This window comes from Pseudonaja textilis, chromosome 1, assembly GCF_049901715.1.
Source record: "Pseudonaja textilis isolate UNSWEBS1 chromosome 1, rPseTex1.2, whole genome shotgun sequence".
In the NCBI taxonomy this organism is placed as follows: Eukaryota; Metazoa; Chordata; class Lepidosauria; order Squamata; family Elapidae; genus Pseudonaja; species Pseudonaja textilis.
Window position 1 is genome coordinate 252,015,913 of NC_141990.1, and position 16,859 is coordinate 252,032,771.

Below are 16,859 nucleotides of genomic sequence, written 5' to 3' on the forward strand. Positions count from 1 at the left end.
AGATATTGAGATCAAAAATCCTAAAGGGCATTGAAATAGGCAGATTTGTTGTATCTATTTATAATCAATATACTGAATATGCTATAGTCTTGATGCTTATTCAGAACATTTGGAGGCAGTAATCAACATTACAGGATGAACAATTAGGTACATATTCTTTCCTAGTAAAATAACTAAAGAAACTGGATTTCCCAAAAAGGGGAGAAAAAAGCCCCAAGTTTTCAGACTGAAAGCCTTTCAAGAATTCAATATTTTATTCTGAAAGAAAGGGGATATTATTCTCACGTACCAAACAAAAAAAAAAAAGGTCATCAATGCAGTTGAAACAAATCAGTAGGTCTGCACAGCTGACTGCCACATTGACATAAAACATACTTTACAGGGGAACGTCATTTCTTCTACAGAAAAGGTTGCTGACTTTGTGGCTTACACTTGACTTCTTATATTCCAACTTTCCAGGCCTGTTCCTGGATTATCAACAACATCCCTCATTAAGTACTGACAAAATGATTTGACTCAAGCTGCTTTAAACCAATTATGGTGCAATATATAGCAAGTGTTACATACGAGTATTTCCAAACAGAACATCAGGGGTGGGATTCTACTGGTTCGGACTGGTTCTATAGAACCGGTTGTTATGATTCTGCGCAGTTCGGAGAATCGGCAAATAGTGACCCACTCCACCCCCCCCTCCCCATCAGTCCTTATCACGCATATGCGACATCGCACACATGCCCGACAACGCTGACTGTGTTCTCCCCCACCCAGTCACTCCTTAAGGTATTTCTTTTTTCCCCCCTCCTAATGATCAGTTGTGCTGGGATCCCCCTCGCTATCTTACTGCTTCACCCAGGCTTCCCTAAGGCCCAGGAGGCAAAAAGGGGTGCGTCCAGGAGGGTGTTGCACCCCCCCCGCCCAGTCTCAGTTTTTTGCCTTCCTCGGTCCAGGGATGCCTTCTGGGAGCAAAAATGCCCCCCAGGAGGCTTCCCTGAGGCCCAGAAGGAAAAAAAATGGGGACCCCTGCAAAAAAAGGCACGCCCACCCAGTCACATGGCCACACCCACCTAGCCATCCCCACAGAACCGGTTGTTAAAAAATTTGAATCCCACCCCTGCAGAACATACATGTTAATTTGCAAATGTTGATGCCAGGATTAGCATTTAAATCCAATAGAAAAGAAATAGAATAGACAATCAAATACATAATATAAAATCAAATATAGACTATAGAATAGAACAGAATAGAATATTTATTGGCCGTGTAGTTGGACACACAAGGAATATGTCTCTGGTGGATATTAACTGCTATTACTATTACTAATATTATTACTATATCGCTCCTACTGCTATTATGACTCCAATGGAGTATTAACAGGCTGATCCATATTATAAACCTTGTAATCATTATAGAAAATGTCTCAGTTGTGCCCGCATTGTCCCAGCCAAGGTCAGAAATGACCATGATCCTGTTATACCTTCACAGTTTCTAGAAGGCCTGGTTCTTTCTTCCCAGACATTGGGTCAGAATGCAGTATGAAACTGCCTAGGTGTGTGCTTGGAGTGCACTATCCCAGGTTGTTTTGTAGTATGACATTTCTGATCCTATGCAGGGATCCTTGGTGCTCTTTGAGCTTGGTTTTCTTGCATACATTTCATTATCCAAACTCAGAGAGCACCATGGACCCCTCATTTCAGCCCCAAGCTACAGTATAAATATTCTCCTTTATTTATTAATCCTATGCGAACTGTGCAAAACATTTAGCAGGTGAATGGCATTAAAAACGGAAGGAAGAAACAATTAAACAAGTAGGGTAGGCAAGCCTAACAAAAAAGCTATAGCTAACTGCTGAACTGCAAAAAGTCCGGATGATCATTAAATGGCAGCAGAGATACAGGTATACCAGGGGTGTCAAACTTGCATCATCATGGCGGCGTCACGTGATGTATCACTTTTTCCCCCTTTGCTAAACCGGGCATGGGCATGGCCAGCACATGATGTATCCAGCCCACGGGATGGGAGTTTGACACCTCTGAGGTATACAATTATGCCATTTAATGTCAGTGCAGAATTTTTCCAAATTTTAGAGAGAGTTCATTTGTTTGACTATTTGCAGGAAACAAATCTTGAACTACATCAGTTTTAGTTTGGTCTAGTGGTGAAGGCATCAAGCTAGAAAGCAGGAGGCTGTGAGTTCAAATTCTGCCTTAGCCATGAAAGCCATGGTGACTTTCAGCCAGTCATTCTCTCTCAACCCAACCCACTTTACAGGGTTGTTGTTCTGTGGAAAATAGGAGGGGGGAAAGTGTGTTGGATATGTTTGCCACCTTGAGTTATTTGTAAAAATAATAAAGGTGAGATACAAATAAATGAAATGTGTGTGTGTGTGTGTGTGTGTGTTTTAAATCCTTCATCATTCTGTAGACAGGTAATTCTTACAGTGAAAAAGAAAGAAGCGAATGCATATTTGCAAGGTTGCCTTTTTAAGGCACTCTGAAGTGCATGTTCTAATATTACAGTTATCTAGATCTGTTGTTTGACCAACTCATTTTTAAATGGCTAATGGTTTTAAAAATGCCAAGGAAAGCAGAAGTTGGGGCAGTTTTTCTATTTACTCTATCTTAACAGTATAGCCCAATAATGTTTCACTGTAATCTCACTTTTTAAAAACTGCTCATAGAAAAGATCCAGTTCAATGGAAGGTATTTTCCTTAGTCTTCTAAAAAGAGAGGAAAGGGTTCTGACATATTCTGAACGTGTCACTTCACTGATAAGCTGGATTCAGTCCTTAAGCCTTGCAATTTATAAAAATAAGGGAAAAGGAAAAGCAAGGAAAAAGTAAAACTCTGGGTTAATCCATCATTTTTTTCACCCAATTGAATTATTTCTCAACATAGGTGATACGAAACTGCTGATCAGACATAGCAGGATAGTGCACTCTAGCACTGGTATGGATTTGTCATCTGTGTCCTTCTCGATTCACTGCCTCCAAATCATTTGTCAGTAGTAACAGCTCACACTGAGAACAAAGTAAGATGGGAAATCTTTGATCCCACAGCAATGTGGTGAAAAGGTAAAGAACTGCAAAACCGAAGCATTGTTGGAAGCAAACATCCTTTAAAGGTGGGAAAGCAACTACAATCAATCACTCTTTCATGTAGTGCTTTTGCTTTGGAGAAAATTTTTTTGCAAGCCACAGCTTAAATGTATTTTGCAGAGAGGTCCTTTGTGCATCTTGAGGGAGGTGAGCAGGAGATATTGAAGTGACATAGTGCTGCTATGTTAATACAGTCATAATAAATTGTCAGCTGGCTATAGTACAGCGGTATGCTGTTTTCAGTAAGAAAAGAAAAATATAGGAGGAAAGAAAAAAATACAACACAGAAGGTAGATTTCCTTTCTTGCTATTTTTCTTTAAAGTTGCTTAAAGTCAATGTGCAAGAAGAAATAATACAGTACTTTTTCTGAAAAAAATAAAAAGGCATAAAAGCAATTGTTTAAAATGGAAAGTATCCAGGATAGTACTTTTGAACTGTTTGCCAATGAGTTTCCGGGGGAAAATCAAAGGGTTGGTTGTTACCCAATTAAGTCACTCGGGGCTCAGGGTTTGTTATCTGAGGCAGTAGTCCTCCTACACTTTACTCCTACACTGTAAAAACACATGGACTACTCTACTCGACCAGAGTAAAGCAATAGACGCAATTTACATAGACTTCTGCAAAGCCTTTTATTCAGTGGTACACGACAAACTACTGTTAAAACTAAACTCTTACGGCATTTCTGGCTCCCTTCATAAGTGGATTACTGTGTTCCTGTCAAACAGGCAACAAATAGCAAAAATAGGGAGCACATATCAAACCCTGCTCCAGTTAATAGTGGTGTCCCCCAAGGCAGTGTTCTAGGACCCACACTCTTTATACACTACATAAATGACCTTTGTGATCACCTATAATAAACTGCGTCCTCTTCATCGATGATGTAAAACCATTCAACACCACGGTCAATGCTATTGTCCTTCAAAGCGACCTTGATTATATGTCTGAATAGTCAAACAATTGGCAACTCCAAATCTCAACCAACAAATGCTCCGAACAGGCCACAACCTGGTAGTAGGCCACAGCCCGGGGACCCCTGATCTGCGAGATTATCTATGTCTAATTGTTTCTGCCTGCCCAGTACATTGGGTAGAGGTTCCCTCTGTCATGGAACCGAGGAAGCATGACTTCTCTAGTGTTCTACCCACCTTCTGGAACAGAGATTGAAGCAGCACTTACTCTTCTACGGTTCCAAACAGCCTTTAAGGCCTGGCCCTGTTTTCAGACCTGGACTTAGTGTGTTTATGAAGCCCCTGTTGTGTTTTTATTGTGTTGGCTGTTTTTAGTCGAGGCTGTCCATTTTGCTTTATGTTTTTGAAATTGTTTTGTGTACTTGAATTTTGTAAATGTCCAGAGTCTACTGAAATGGACAGCCAATAAATACACAAAAAATAAACATATCCGGTACAATGCCGCACAGGCATTTTTACTACACTTGAAACTAAAAGCATTACAGGATGGATAATATGTCTCCCTGCCACTGCCTTTAAAAATCTACATTAGTGATCTAATATAGCGCTTTCCTATTCAACCACTGATCTTAATTTACCCCCTTAACTGTTTTTGTTCTAAGACAGACTGGAACTACAGTAGGCTTATGTTCTTAGTATTTGTAAGGATTTTAGTGTAAAGGCATCAGTTCAGCTTTTTAAAATATACTTTTACTAAGAAGCTTATTAAGGTCAGAAGCGTTAACAGCTTCATTGTCTTAGCTTCACTTGACAAGCAAATTGACCACATTGCATTCCACAGAGGACACTGTGCTCCTCCAAAGCCTTAACTGATAAACAGTTTAAACTTCAAGGTGAAAGGTGTTTTTTTTTTTCTGTACTCAGCCTAGCAATTCTAAGCACAAACACTTACCAATTACAGTGGAAGCTTTTAAATTGTATTTTACCCTAAACTGTCTTGAGTTTTATAGTTGGGAGGTATACAAATTGGTGTAATAAATAATAAATAAGATACACAATTTAGGCAGAGACAAATACACAACTTAACACTATTGACAGTGAACAGCTTAGAGTGGCAGGTAACATTTCCTTAAAGTAAGGGTTCAGTGGCTCATATTGCAAATATCTCTTCTAAGACAGGCAATTCAGTGAAATTTTCAAGACAGAAATGTCTGCTCTGAAGATGATTTGAGACTCATATTATATATCCTATTGATCGATATGATTAAATTGCTACCGTGAACTGAAATTCAGATAGCCATTTAAAATGTCTTTTATGCCACTCAATTTTAAATAAAATCTGAATAGTCCAGAGTAGCACAGCTTTCACTTCTCAATTAAAATCAGACTATCTGCTTTCTAGAAAGATTGAAATATAAATCATCTTTGCCTCCTGGAAAGCATTTAGCATAATAAAGAAAGTAGGACAATTGTTCCATAGCAGTTGGCAAAAGTTCACTCGTTACAAATACCTAAATCCCTGCTAAATGAACTGTGCAGTTACGCTATTGGCACTAAAAGGTGCAAGGGAAGTTGATAAATATCTTATCAAATCACACAGATTTGGCAGTTAATTAATTTTAAGAACTCCATCCTCAAAGCAATGCCATTCTTGCAGAAACTATACCATATTTGCTATTTCAAAATCATCAGTAAGTTCTCACTCTGAAGGACCTGTGTTGACATCTTGGGATCCGGGGAAGAAATTTCATATGAAGGAAAAGAAAAAAGAAAAAGAAAACCCCAGTCCTTACATAGGTTCGATCAAGCTATCACATGTACTACAAAAGTACATAGTTCCATGGAATATGAAAGTTTTCACTATATCAAAACATACTCCTTGTAAACCTTCTTTTTATCTACCCTGTTTCTCCAACAATATGGCCTCCCCCAATAGGAAGTCCCAGCATGTTTTATAGGCATGAAATGAAATTAAGCCCCTCCCCCCAAATTAAGGCCTATATTAAAACATGCGAAATGGAGGGGAATGGGGGGGGGGCTTGCCATTAGGAAGTACTTTTGTTGCACACCCGGATATGGTGCTGCCTGCGTTGACCCCGATACAAAGTGCCCCACCAACGCTAAGGTCAACATCCAAGCCGTCGCCGCCCGCCCAAAGATGCAAGGGGGTGGGTGGGATTAAGTCACCCCCGAAAAGACAGCCTAGCCATTTTTTCGGGGCTCAAAAAAAAATAAGACCCAGCCTTATTATATGAGAAACACGGTAGTGAGACTTACAGACTAATTCTTTAAAAAGCTCACTCTAGAAATAATATAAAATATTTTGAATTCGCAGGTTCTGAAGCTTACTACTATATACAATGCAAGAATATACCATATGGACATTGAAATAGGGAAGTTCATTTGATCTTTGAACCCTACCAGCTAGATGTTTTATACATAAAAATATAAGAAACTAGGAATAAGGCTTCGATTAACTTTCTAAACCAGAAAGAACATGAATTACATATGTTTAAAAACAAAACCATTCTATTTGAAATCCTGTCAAATTATCTGAACAATCAACAAAAATACTATTAATGTTATTTTCTATTCAGAATGAGAAACAAGCAGATAATAAAGTTCTTTCATTTATTTTCAATTAATAACTCCCCAATTATATTCTAGCCATATCTGCATGGCCATGACAGTCTTTCAGGAAAGCCTTAAAAGTATGGCTTTTCCAGTGGTCCCTGGGACAAAACAATTTGTGACTCCACATCATATATCCATCATTACTGGATATATTAATCCTTGGATATTTAGGTTCCCCCATGAGTAGATTAATATCCTTGTGCTATTTAAATAATTGGAGTTGCATAGCTTATACATTCAAATAAATAAATAAAAATATTATTTGGATCTTAGTCTTATTTTAATACATTATGAAGCATCTAGAGCAGTGGTGGTGCAGTGGTTAGAATGCAGTACTGCAGGTTAATTCACTGCCCGCTTCAGGAGTTCAATTCTGAGCAGCTCATAGGTTGACTCAGCATTTCATTCTTCCGAGGTTGATAAAATGAGGACGCAGAATGTTGAGGGCGATATGCTGACTCTGTAAACAGCTTAGAAAGGGCTGTAAAGCACTGTGAAGCGGTATACAAGTGCTATTGCTTTGCTATCTATGATAAGCTATCTTTGATTGCTTATTGTACCCTATGGCTATTATTAAGTGTTATACCTTATGATTCTTGACTCTTGATGAACGTATCTTTTTATGTACACTGAGAGCATATGCACCAAGACAAATTCCCTGTGTGCCCAATCACACTTGGCCAATAAAGAATTCTATCCTATTCAGCTACAGTCACCTCAGCTTATAACTTGATTAAAGAACTACGAAAGTACCTTACCTTAATCTAAATACGGTAGTGTGCTTCTGCATTTAGACTCGGATGTAGGAAATGACCTGGATAACCCGGATGTAGGAAATGACCCAGGAGGGTCAAATGGACTGTCAGCTTGGAGTCACTCTGCCCCCATAAGAGATCTAAGTCCAGCTCTCCTTGAAGTCCATTGACTCTTATCTGGTGCCAATTTGCCTTGACTGTTAGTAGATTAGATTCTTGTGTATAAGTTACATGGAATAAACTTGTAGTGCTTTTGAACTCTATCCTGACTTCTGATTTCCTGTGCCTGACATTAGCCATTCAACTTATTCTGCTCATATAGACTGAATAAATGAAACAAATTTAAAAGAGAAGATCTGATAGTCATCATGGCTTCTTTGGATATAGGGGCAAAAATATTCTCCTTTCCTCAAAAAAGATAAAATCACTATATACTTCTTTGCTTAAAAATCCATAGTATTGGCAGAATGATACAGCAAGATTCATGCAACTGCAGTACCTTAAGATATGCTATGACATTTCTTCACAACTATCAATTTTTTCTTTTCTATATTTTCTTTTCTTTTCACTGCTTATGAAGCACAGCAGGTACAAAAAGGTTGCAGATGTCAACTGACACTACTCTGTAATGCCAGATGTGGCTCTGTATTTGCCTAATAAGGATTTAGATAAAACAGAAGTTCCCAACCTTTCATTTTTTTTTTTTTTGGATGACTACAATTTTTATCTTCAAAGGAAGAACCATCATATCACTCTGGGGACTGTCTGCAAGCACATTGAATATGTCATTTTCCCCCCTTACTATGAAGAGAAACTGACTTAACTTTATTACAACTGAAGTAGAACTAAGAAAAACAGTTGAAATAAGTTGCTTGTAGACTGTGAATTATTTCACCCCCAAAAACAAGAAACAAAAATAGCTGTAAAAAAAAAAGACTTGATTTACTGAAACTCAACTTGTGAAGTTTTCTTCTGAAGCAGGGTTAAATATCAGTTTTCAATCTTTTAATAATAATTTTAAAAGAGAAAAATATTAGAAACATTTTTCAGCAAAACAACATACACACCAATATAGTTCAATATTAAATAAACTTGGAAATTGTTTTGGCAAAATGCAACAAATGTAATACCGATTTGGCTCTCTAATACAAGATACTGGGCCAACACTTTCATGGTGCTTTAAATACTGCAGTTTGTCTCAAAAATAGCCTATATTTTCCCTTGGTTAAGCACTATTTTTAATTAAGTCATCCAGCTGTGCACGCAGTTAGTAAGTGGTTCAGCAAACACTGAAAACTCAACACTTCCTATTCTTTTTCAAAGAGCCAAAATTAGATGTTCCTCAGTCTAAACTCTGTAAATGAGAAGGAGGAGTAAAAATGCACTGGGGATAAATTCTGAGGCCATACATGCACAGAATGAATAGGCCAGAATTCTAGCAGCAATTAGTCTACTGTAAATTATTTTTAAATTAAATTTATAAACCACCACATCTTAACAATTCTTGATGTTTTACAAAATTAAAACATACTTACATCAGAATCTAAACTACAAATAATTCACCTCCAAAGCTCCCTGGAACAATTATATTTGGATCTGGAAGGATATTGCAGATAGAATCGGTTTCACCTCCAGAAGAAGTGAATTCCAAAGAATCACCGCTATCACTGAAAACGATTGCTTCCTGGCCTTAGCCCCACTCATTTCTTATGACAAGCATTCCAAACATGCAACCATGGCCCCCGATGGTAGTTCTGAAGACACCTAGCTGCTAAGTCGGAAAGAGTTTATAGGTTAAAACCAGCAACTGAATTGGACCAAGAAACCTAGTGAAAACCAATGCTGGGCCTGCAATATTTATATTCTACAAACCTGACAAAATCTGCCAGATAGCACACAGGTCACTGCAATTTGAAGCAAATGCAGTTTTTGAATAGTCTTCAAAGGCAGTCCCACTGCATTGCAGCAGCCCGAATGAGTAGTGATGGGGACATGAATCACCACAGCAAGGTCATTCTAAAAGTGTGGCTTAAACTGAAGCTGGGCAAAAATCCTTCTGGCCATTCCCTCATCTGCCCATTGAGCAACAGTCATAAGTTTAGAACTGAAGAACATCTTGGATGAAAAGCAAAAAAAATTCAAACACAAAATCAAGAATGTCCAGTTGCCTTTTAGAAAAAGCATTTTGGGGGGAACCTGGATGATTGAGAATCTCCATAAACAGGACTTTAGAAGAATTTCTTCTCACAGATCTATTTCTTCAGAAATAGCGCTTCCACCACAGAAAGTACCATCAGAAAGGTAGAAAATCATAACGATTATTTTAAATACCGTAACATTATATTTTATTTGTCAGTGTACATAAGCAGACAATTCCAGATTTAAAATAAAACAGAATATAGGTATGATTTCTCCTGCCTCACTCAGGAAGTTGTGAGTGCTCCAACACTGGAGGTTCTTAAGAAGTTGGACAACTATTTGAAATGTTACAGGGTTTGCTGCTTGAGCAGGTGATTGGACTAGAAAGCCTCCAAGATCCCTTCCAACTCTTGTTATTCTGTGGCTCTTTTAAACGTACTTCTCTTAAACAGATACTCCCCTTAAACAGATGCAACTCTGATTTTTACAACTTGGTAGCCCACTACCTCACTGAAACCTGGATAAATGATTGGATTAATGATAGCAGCTTGCATATTCCAGGATTTAAGATACAGGGGGCAGATAGAATTGCAGGGACATCCAGTAAAAAGAAGGGAGGGGGTCTCTGCTTTTATATTAACAATGGAGGTTTAAAAATGTCACTACACTAAAGAACAACAAAGAATGTTCTTCCTGCGACAACTCAAAAAGCTCAGACTGCCCAAGGAACTGCTGGTACAGTTCTACAGAGAAATTATTGAGTATCATTTGTACCTCTATAATTGTCTGGTTTGGCACAGGAATCGAACAAGATAGACAGATTTCAATGGATAGTTAGGCGTGCAGAAAAGGTAATTGCAACCAGATTGCCTTGTATTAAGGACCATATATTGCACAAAGCCAGAAAGAAGGCTATGAAAATATCTACAGATCCCTCACATCCTAGACATATCAACTTCTCTCAAGACAACATTACAGAGCCATGGTGGCACAGTGGTTAGAATGCAGTATTGCAGGCTATTTCTGGTGACTGCCGGCTGCCTGCAATTTGGCAGTTCAAATCTTACCAGGCTCAAGGTTGACTCAGCTTTGCATCTTCCGAGGTCGGTAAAATGAAGAGCCAGATAGTTGGGGGAAATATGCTGACTCTGTTAACCCTTTTAGAGAGGGATGTAAATTAGTGTGAAATGGTATATAAGTCTAAGTGCTATTGCTATAGGACATTGCACGCCAAAACAACTGGAAACAAAGACAGTTTCCCCCCCACCCCCATGCCATCACTCTCACAACTAATTCCCACAACACTGTCTTATGCCCTGGGATATCAAACCATGTGTTAGGGCTGTATTACCATTTTCCTTCTCCTATGTCCTATCCAACTTTCCTATTACCTATTCCTTTCGCCTCTTATTACTGTCACTTTGTTGTTTATACTTATGATTTATGCCAATTGTTTTTATTTAGTATCTTACGAATATTACTGAGGGTGGTATCTTATGATTCATGATGGTTGTATTATGATTATGATCATGATGATTTATCATTTGTTGATTGTTGACTGAATGTACATTGAGAACTTATGCACCAGAGACAAATTCCTTGTGTGTCCAAACACACACTTGACCAATAAAGAATTATATTCTATTTTTGAATCTCCACATGAAAACTGGGTTTTACTTAAAGGTAAAATATAGCATAAAAACAGCTGTGATAAACTATTTCTATACGCCAGGACCTCTGTTTTAAACTAGTTCCCCACTGCTTTCTTAAAACCTCATATCCAGATTAGATTGTTAGTTCTCCTCTTCCTGTAATATTTTTACATACAGCAAAACTTGTGGCCACCATAAAGAATAACACTGCGTAGTATTCAAATCTTTCTGTCCATCAACATGCCATGTATCAATAGGATAGATCTGCCTTCTCTCAAGTACCATGCTCAATCTGTCCCTGAAATTGGGGTTGGGGTGAAGGGTGTTATAGATGATGAAAATAAAAGCCCTGCTATGACAGCAAAATATATATGTATATCTAATCTATATCTATCTATCTATCTATCTATCTATCTATCTATCTATCTATCTATCTATCTATCAATCTAGGAGAGACGTGTGTGTGTGTGTGTGTGTACACACACACACACGCACGCACTTTCTACTTTTTACTACAATATTACCAAATTCTTGGTTAATTAAAATTCTTCAAGGACTGAATATGAATTATTTTTAAAAAGACAAAGCATTTCATTTAGGATCCAATTATCCTGTTATTGTTTTTACATTATCCATACTATGAAATTATTATCTTGGAGCTACTCTTAATGGAAACATCATTCATTTCAGAAAATAAAGTTCTTGGTCATGCATAGCAGAATCTAGTTTTCTCCATAGCTGAACTGTTTGTTTAATCAGACTAACCTGAGCCTCCTTTGACCAGATATTTGTCCCTTGCATAAATGACTGAATCCAGCATAGACTCAAAGAGGAGGAAATAGCCCTGCAAATTGAGAAAAAAAGAAAAATAAACGAATAAGAGATAGGGTGAAATTATATACCAATTTTAACAAGCTCTACAGTAGCATTTGTAAACTTTGCCTTTGGAAATAAATATTCTAAAGAATAGTTCAGGAACTCTTTTATTCTCTACTATTAGTACTGCCATTTACACCATGGTATAGCAATTCCTTTCATTAAGGAGTTCACAATTCTTGTATTATATCCTAGATGAAGAGGCCACAGCTTTAACTTTAATTGTTTGTTAGTATCAATATGTACAAAATGTGTATAATGAAATCTCTGAAGAGCATCTCTCTTTGTGTATATAAAGGGGCATAATAAAATAATAAAATCTCTCAAATCCAGCATGGGCAAAGGTCAACCACAAACGTCATACAAGCCAAACCAAGACAATTCACACAGTTCCTGCCACAAAACTACCAAAGACAGGAATGCTTAGGCTCAGAGGTGGCAGTAATTAAATGCCCTCCCCTCCCACTTAAAGGTATGGTTAATAGAGAAGAGTGCAGGCCCCTTACCACGAAAAGGCTCCTACTGGAAATTATACAGAAGCTCAAGAGATTTTGCTGGTTTTGAGACATGCATATAAAATGTAAAGAATAAGCCCAAGACCAGAGACTGACTATGGGATAAAAAGAATAGCTTTGTATTAAGAAGCATGGCTTCCTCATAGGCCATGTACACGCTCTAGTTCCCAGCCCATCTCTACTTCTTCAACATGGCTGCAAATGAAGAAACTGTAAGTTTGGCTTTTGTTTTAGAACAATAGCAATTTAACATTCTGTCTAAAACTTAAATTAATCTATGTATAAAATGAAATAGATTTACAAACTGTACTTGAACTACAAATCAAAGTTTAAGTTTAATCATAGTCTGCCTGGATGATATTGTGTTAATGTACAAAGGAAATTAAAGTTTCTAAATTCCTCCTTAGCAATGCACTGGAAAGCAAAGAGGGGTGGGGTGGGGGGCTAGGACTGGGCTTCTCTCAAAAGGCTGAACACCAAGTCCTAATTCTATATAACAGCCAGTTATTATATTCTCAGAGTTCAAACCAATTGTGCATAGCTTGGAAAGGTCAGTCTGAATCTCAACATATGCAAAAGGGCAGGAAATCTATTCTCTCTCCATATATATATATAAAAAGAACAGAGCAGTGAAAAATCAGCAATTTTTCCATTGATAAGAAAGCTCAACTTTATTTAGGACTGAGGGTTAAATGAGCAAGCTTAAGATAGCAATTTTATTTTGTAGAAAATAGCAGCCAGAACAGCTTGATCCAGAAAATGCTTCTGATGGAAAGCCTTCATCAGTTTCCTACTGGACAGCTCTCTCTCTCTCTAGCTGCTGTTTGCACAAACAACAACCCTAGGGACAAATGGCAAGCAGGTTTTTTATAGCAGGACATATGTATATCTGCATCCAACAGTACCTTTGTATCTCTATGGAGCATTTCTCTCTGCACAAGGAGACCCAAGATGTCTGCTGTTCTTCCTCCTGCACTGCACTCCCTCCCCCCTCACATGTACGTGAATTCTGCTCTGAAAATCAAGGAATCCTCCACAAAAATGTGTCACATAGTATGGAAAGGTGTAATGAAAATTGGGTATTACACCCCTGGGAAGGACAAATGTTGTCTGCTAGGACAAAGCCATCACTGGAAGCAACCAATTATTGCACTAATACATAATTACCCTTCTCAGTCATGCTAAAAAAGCAGACCAATAAACTAACTGGTGTTTCTTAGGATCTCACGGTTCTCTTCTGATATTTCCTAGGCTGATACTGCAGTTTTTACCTTAACCATCCAAGTTGTCTTACGCAATATCACGTCCTGTAAGCTGCTAAGGGGTTGTCTGTCATATTGAGTCATTCATCATCAGTCTCAAAATGTTTTGCTGTATGTGTGGTGCTAATTCTCTGCTGTAATTTAGAATGTAATTTCACAGGCTGCTGCCTCACCTGTAGGGGTGCCATCTGGAAAGCAAATTATACCTGACATTTTTGGTCTATGATGCTTGGAGACTATCCTGCTTCTACATGGTCAAGGTGCAAATTTAAAAAAATAATTTAAAAATAGTTGCATTATTAATTCAAAATTAATTAAAGCAAAGTATTCTGTACTGCACAGATTTGTGAGCAGAATGCTAATGGCTGAAAATAGCAACCAAATGAAAACATACAAATGACTTGCTTTTTCTTAGAGGAACAAAAAATGATATTTCATTATTGCATATTATAGAAGTGTTTTGATTATTAAAAGTATTTGTTAGTGCTTATAGCAAATAGATTAAGGACGTAAGGGCTTTGTGAGGTATACTTGCATAGCTGGATGACAGAAGCATATCTGTATATCAAGATTCAGAGAAACTATAGAAATAAACAATTAAAATAAGATATTGGCTGTTGAACAAAAATGCTCCTTCATTCAATTTTGTTTCTAGATAGCAAGTTTGCAATTTCAGGTTAGCTTCAAATAAAATTGCTGTATGGATATGCAACAGCACTTAAATGGTTTTTTTTTAAGGCTTTAGGGCAAAACTTAATTTCTCTCTCCAAAAATAAATAAATAAAATAAAAGTCTTCCAAAAAACCTTATTATTCCAAGCTAGCTGATTCAAACCTTGGAAAAAGCTCTAGGCTTAGTTCAACTTATTTAAAATTATCTTTCATTCTGCTTTCAAAACATTTTTGGTATTATTATTGCATTTCATATTGTCTTATAACTTTTGATGCTATGCTACTGCTAATATCTAAGATAAGATTGGTAAGGTAAGGTAACCTTTACTGTCATTTTAAGCCATGAAAAAACTATTTTAAAACATTCTAAGACTATTAACTTTAGTTCTACGAACATTCATTTCCTGTCTATTTTCTAGCTTTACGGCACACATGGGTTCCAATATCATTTTTTCAGGGGTTCTACTGATCCCAAGAAATGTCTTCCATGTCTTTCCACATAACATTAGTTCTTCAAATTCCTGCATACTGTCTATCAGGACTGGGCAAACATCAGTCCTGGCCTACATCTGTCAACCTCCCTTCATTTGAAGTTTTTTTCCCCTCCAGAAATTTATCACCTACACTTGATAAAAGAAATGGCAAATGTGACCAGTTACTGCTGTTCATATATTTATTAGCTATAATGCTTCAAAGTCAGGGGTACGGACAAATCACTGTTGTAGATTCTTCGCCCAACATTTGACTAAGGAACCACAGGGACACTGGAAACAGAACTACTATGCACTATCACTACCTACTGATAAGACCAAGATTGGATGAAGGCAGAAGGTAGCTATAAAAAAACTTTTTCAAAGCCACTTTTTCAAGCCAAACCTAGTACAGCCCGTGGTCCACTGCCACTTCTACATCATTCTGATAATTGGTTAGTGAACAGCTAAATCACACAGATAGTTTCTCGGAAACAGCTAGGCCACTTAGAGAGGGCTCTAAAGCACTGTGAAGCAGTCTATAAGTCTAAGTGCTACTGCTTTGCCAAATGCTCTGGATAAAAAGTAGCAGAGGATACTGCTGGTCAGCGCTTTGTCTCTTTGTGGGTTTATTTAGATCTATACATACATGTGCATGTACCTACATGTGTGTCCATGTGTGTCTATATATACACCTAGCATTGACTGCTAGGAAGTGATCCTTATACTTTAGAAGAAAAATTCTGCCCATGAATTTAACATGGCCTGTTCTTCGCACTAATTCCTTCTTGTAGCGACATCTAAATCATCAAGGTGTGAAGAAAAATACGCTCAGGTACTTCTCCCAAGGGTATGTGCTGAGTGAATTGTCTCCCTTTACAAATAAAATGAATATTCGGAAAACCTAGCAGCAGCATGCTGAACAGCTGATTTCATTTCACAGCTTAATATTTGTAAAATTACTCTAATTAGTGTTAAACGTAATTTCCTCTTAAAATTCTATACCTCACAGGAACAGAAGTACAATTCTGTCTGGATTGAAGTCTGCTCATATCAATATCAATATCAATATTGTCTTACTAGTTTTGTTCAGCCCTTTTTTGCAGTGTCATTGTACCTTGGTGCAATCATTGAAGTATTCAGGTACTTTGAGGTTTTAAAGAGACTGGTCTGGAACAGTGTAGGGTCTCCTGCTTGAGCAGGGGGTTGGGCTAAAACAGCGATCGCCAACCGGTGGGCCATGGCGTGGGCCGTGAGAAAATTTTGGTGAGCCGCAGAGAAATCTCACCCCCAGAGCATCCCCCCAAAGCAATTAATCCAGGCTGTGCAGAAACACAAGGCTGCACCACCCACATATCCTGTGGGAACCCTCTCCACCCACTCACTCCTTACCTGGCAAACTTGCCTGCTAAATTGCTATTTTTTCCAACCATCAGGTATCCTGCTGTGCCAGGAAATTTAGATTAGCTAGGAAGCAGGAAATGGTTGGATTTCTTGCTTTCTAGTCTTTAGATCTTCAGCTCTGCTTTTAAGCACAACCGAACCTCCCTCAGGACTGCAGGTTCTATTATTCACTGCAGACTCACGACAAGCAAATTTGAGAGACTGAGCTAGCCGATGGCAGATAGATAGATCACTGAATGATTCTGTGAGCAACTCAATCTGCCTGCCTGCTTTGCCTGATTTTGGGTAAAAGTTGCTCTTTTTCTTATAAAAAAATTCAATATTTACATACATGGTGTGTTGTGAGTTAATTTTGGAGTTTGCTCACTAGCAAATTGTATGAGTTTGCTTGCAAGCCAATTTTATGTGACAAACTGAACTAGCTGATGGCAGATAGATAGATCTCTGAATGAATCTGTGATTCTGTGAGCAACTCAAT

At 37.8% G+C, this 16,859-nt stretch overlaps 1 protein-coding gene across 2 annotated transcripts in view; it reads right to left on the reverse strand.

The window, feature by feature from the left end:
* The window catches only part of PRMT3 (protein arginine methyltransferase 3), a 69,140-nt gene that overhangs the window by 26,564 nt on the left and 25,717 nt on the right, over positions 1 to 16,859 (reverse strand). For both annotated transcript variants that reach the window (XM_026706444.2, XM_087921260.1), the window contains one exon: positions 11,949 to 12,027. In XM_026706444.2, the coding sequence (XP_026562229.2) occupies positions 11,949 to 12,027 (79 nt within the window). The remainder of the gene's footprint in view (positions 1 to 11,948; positions 12,028 to 16,859) is intronic.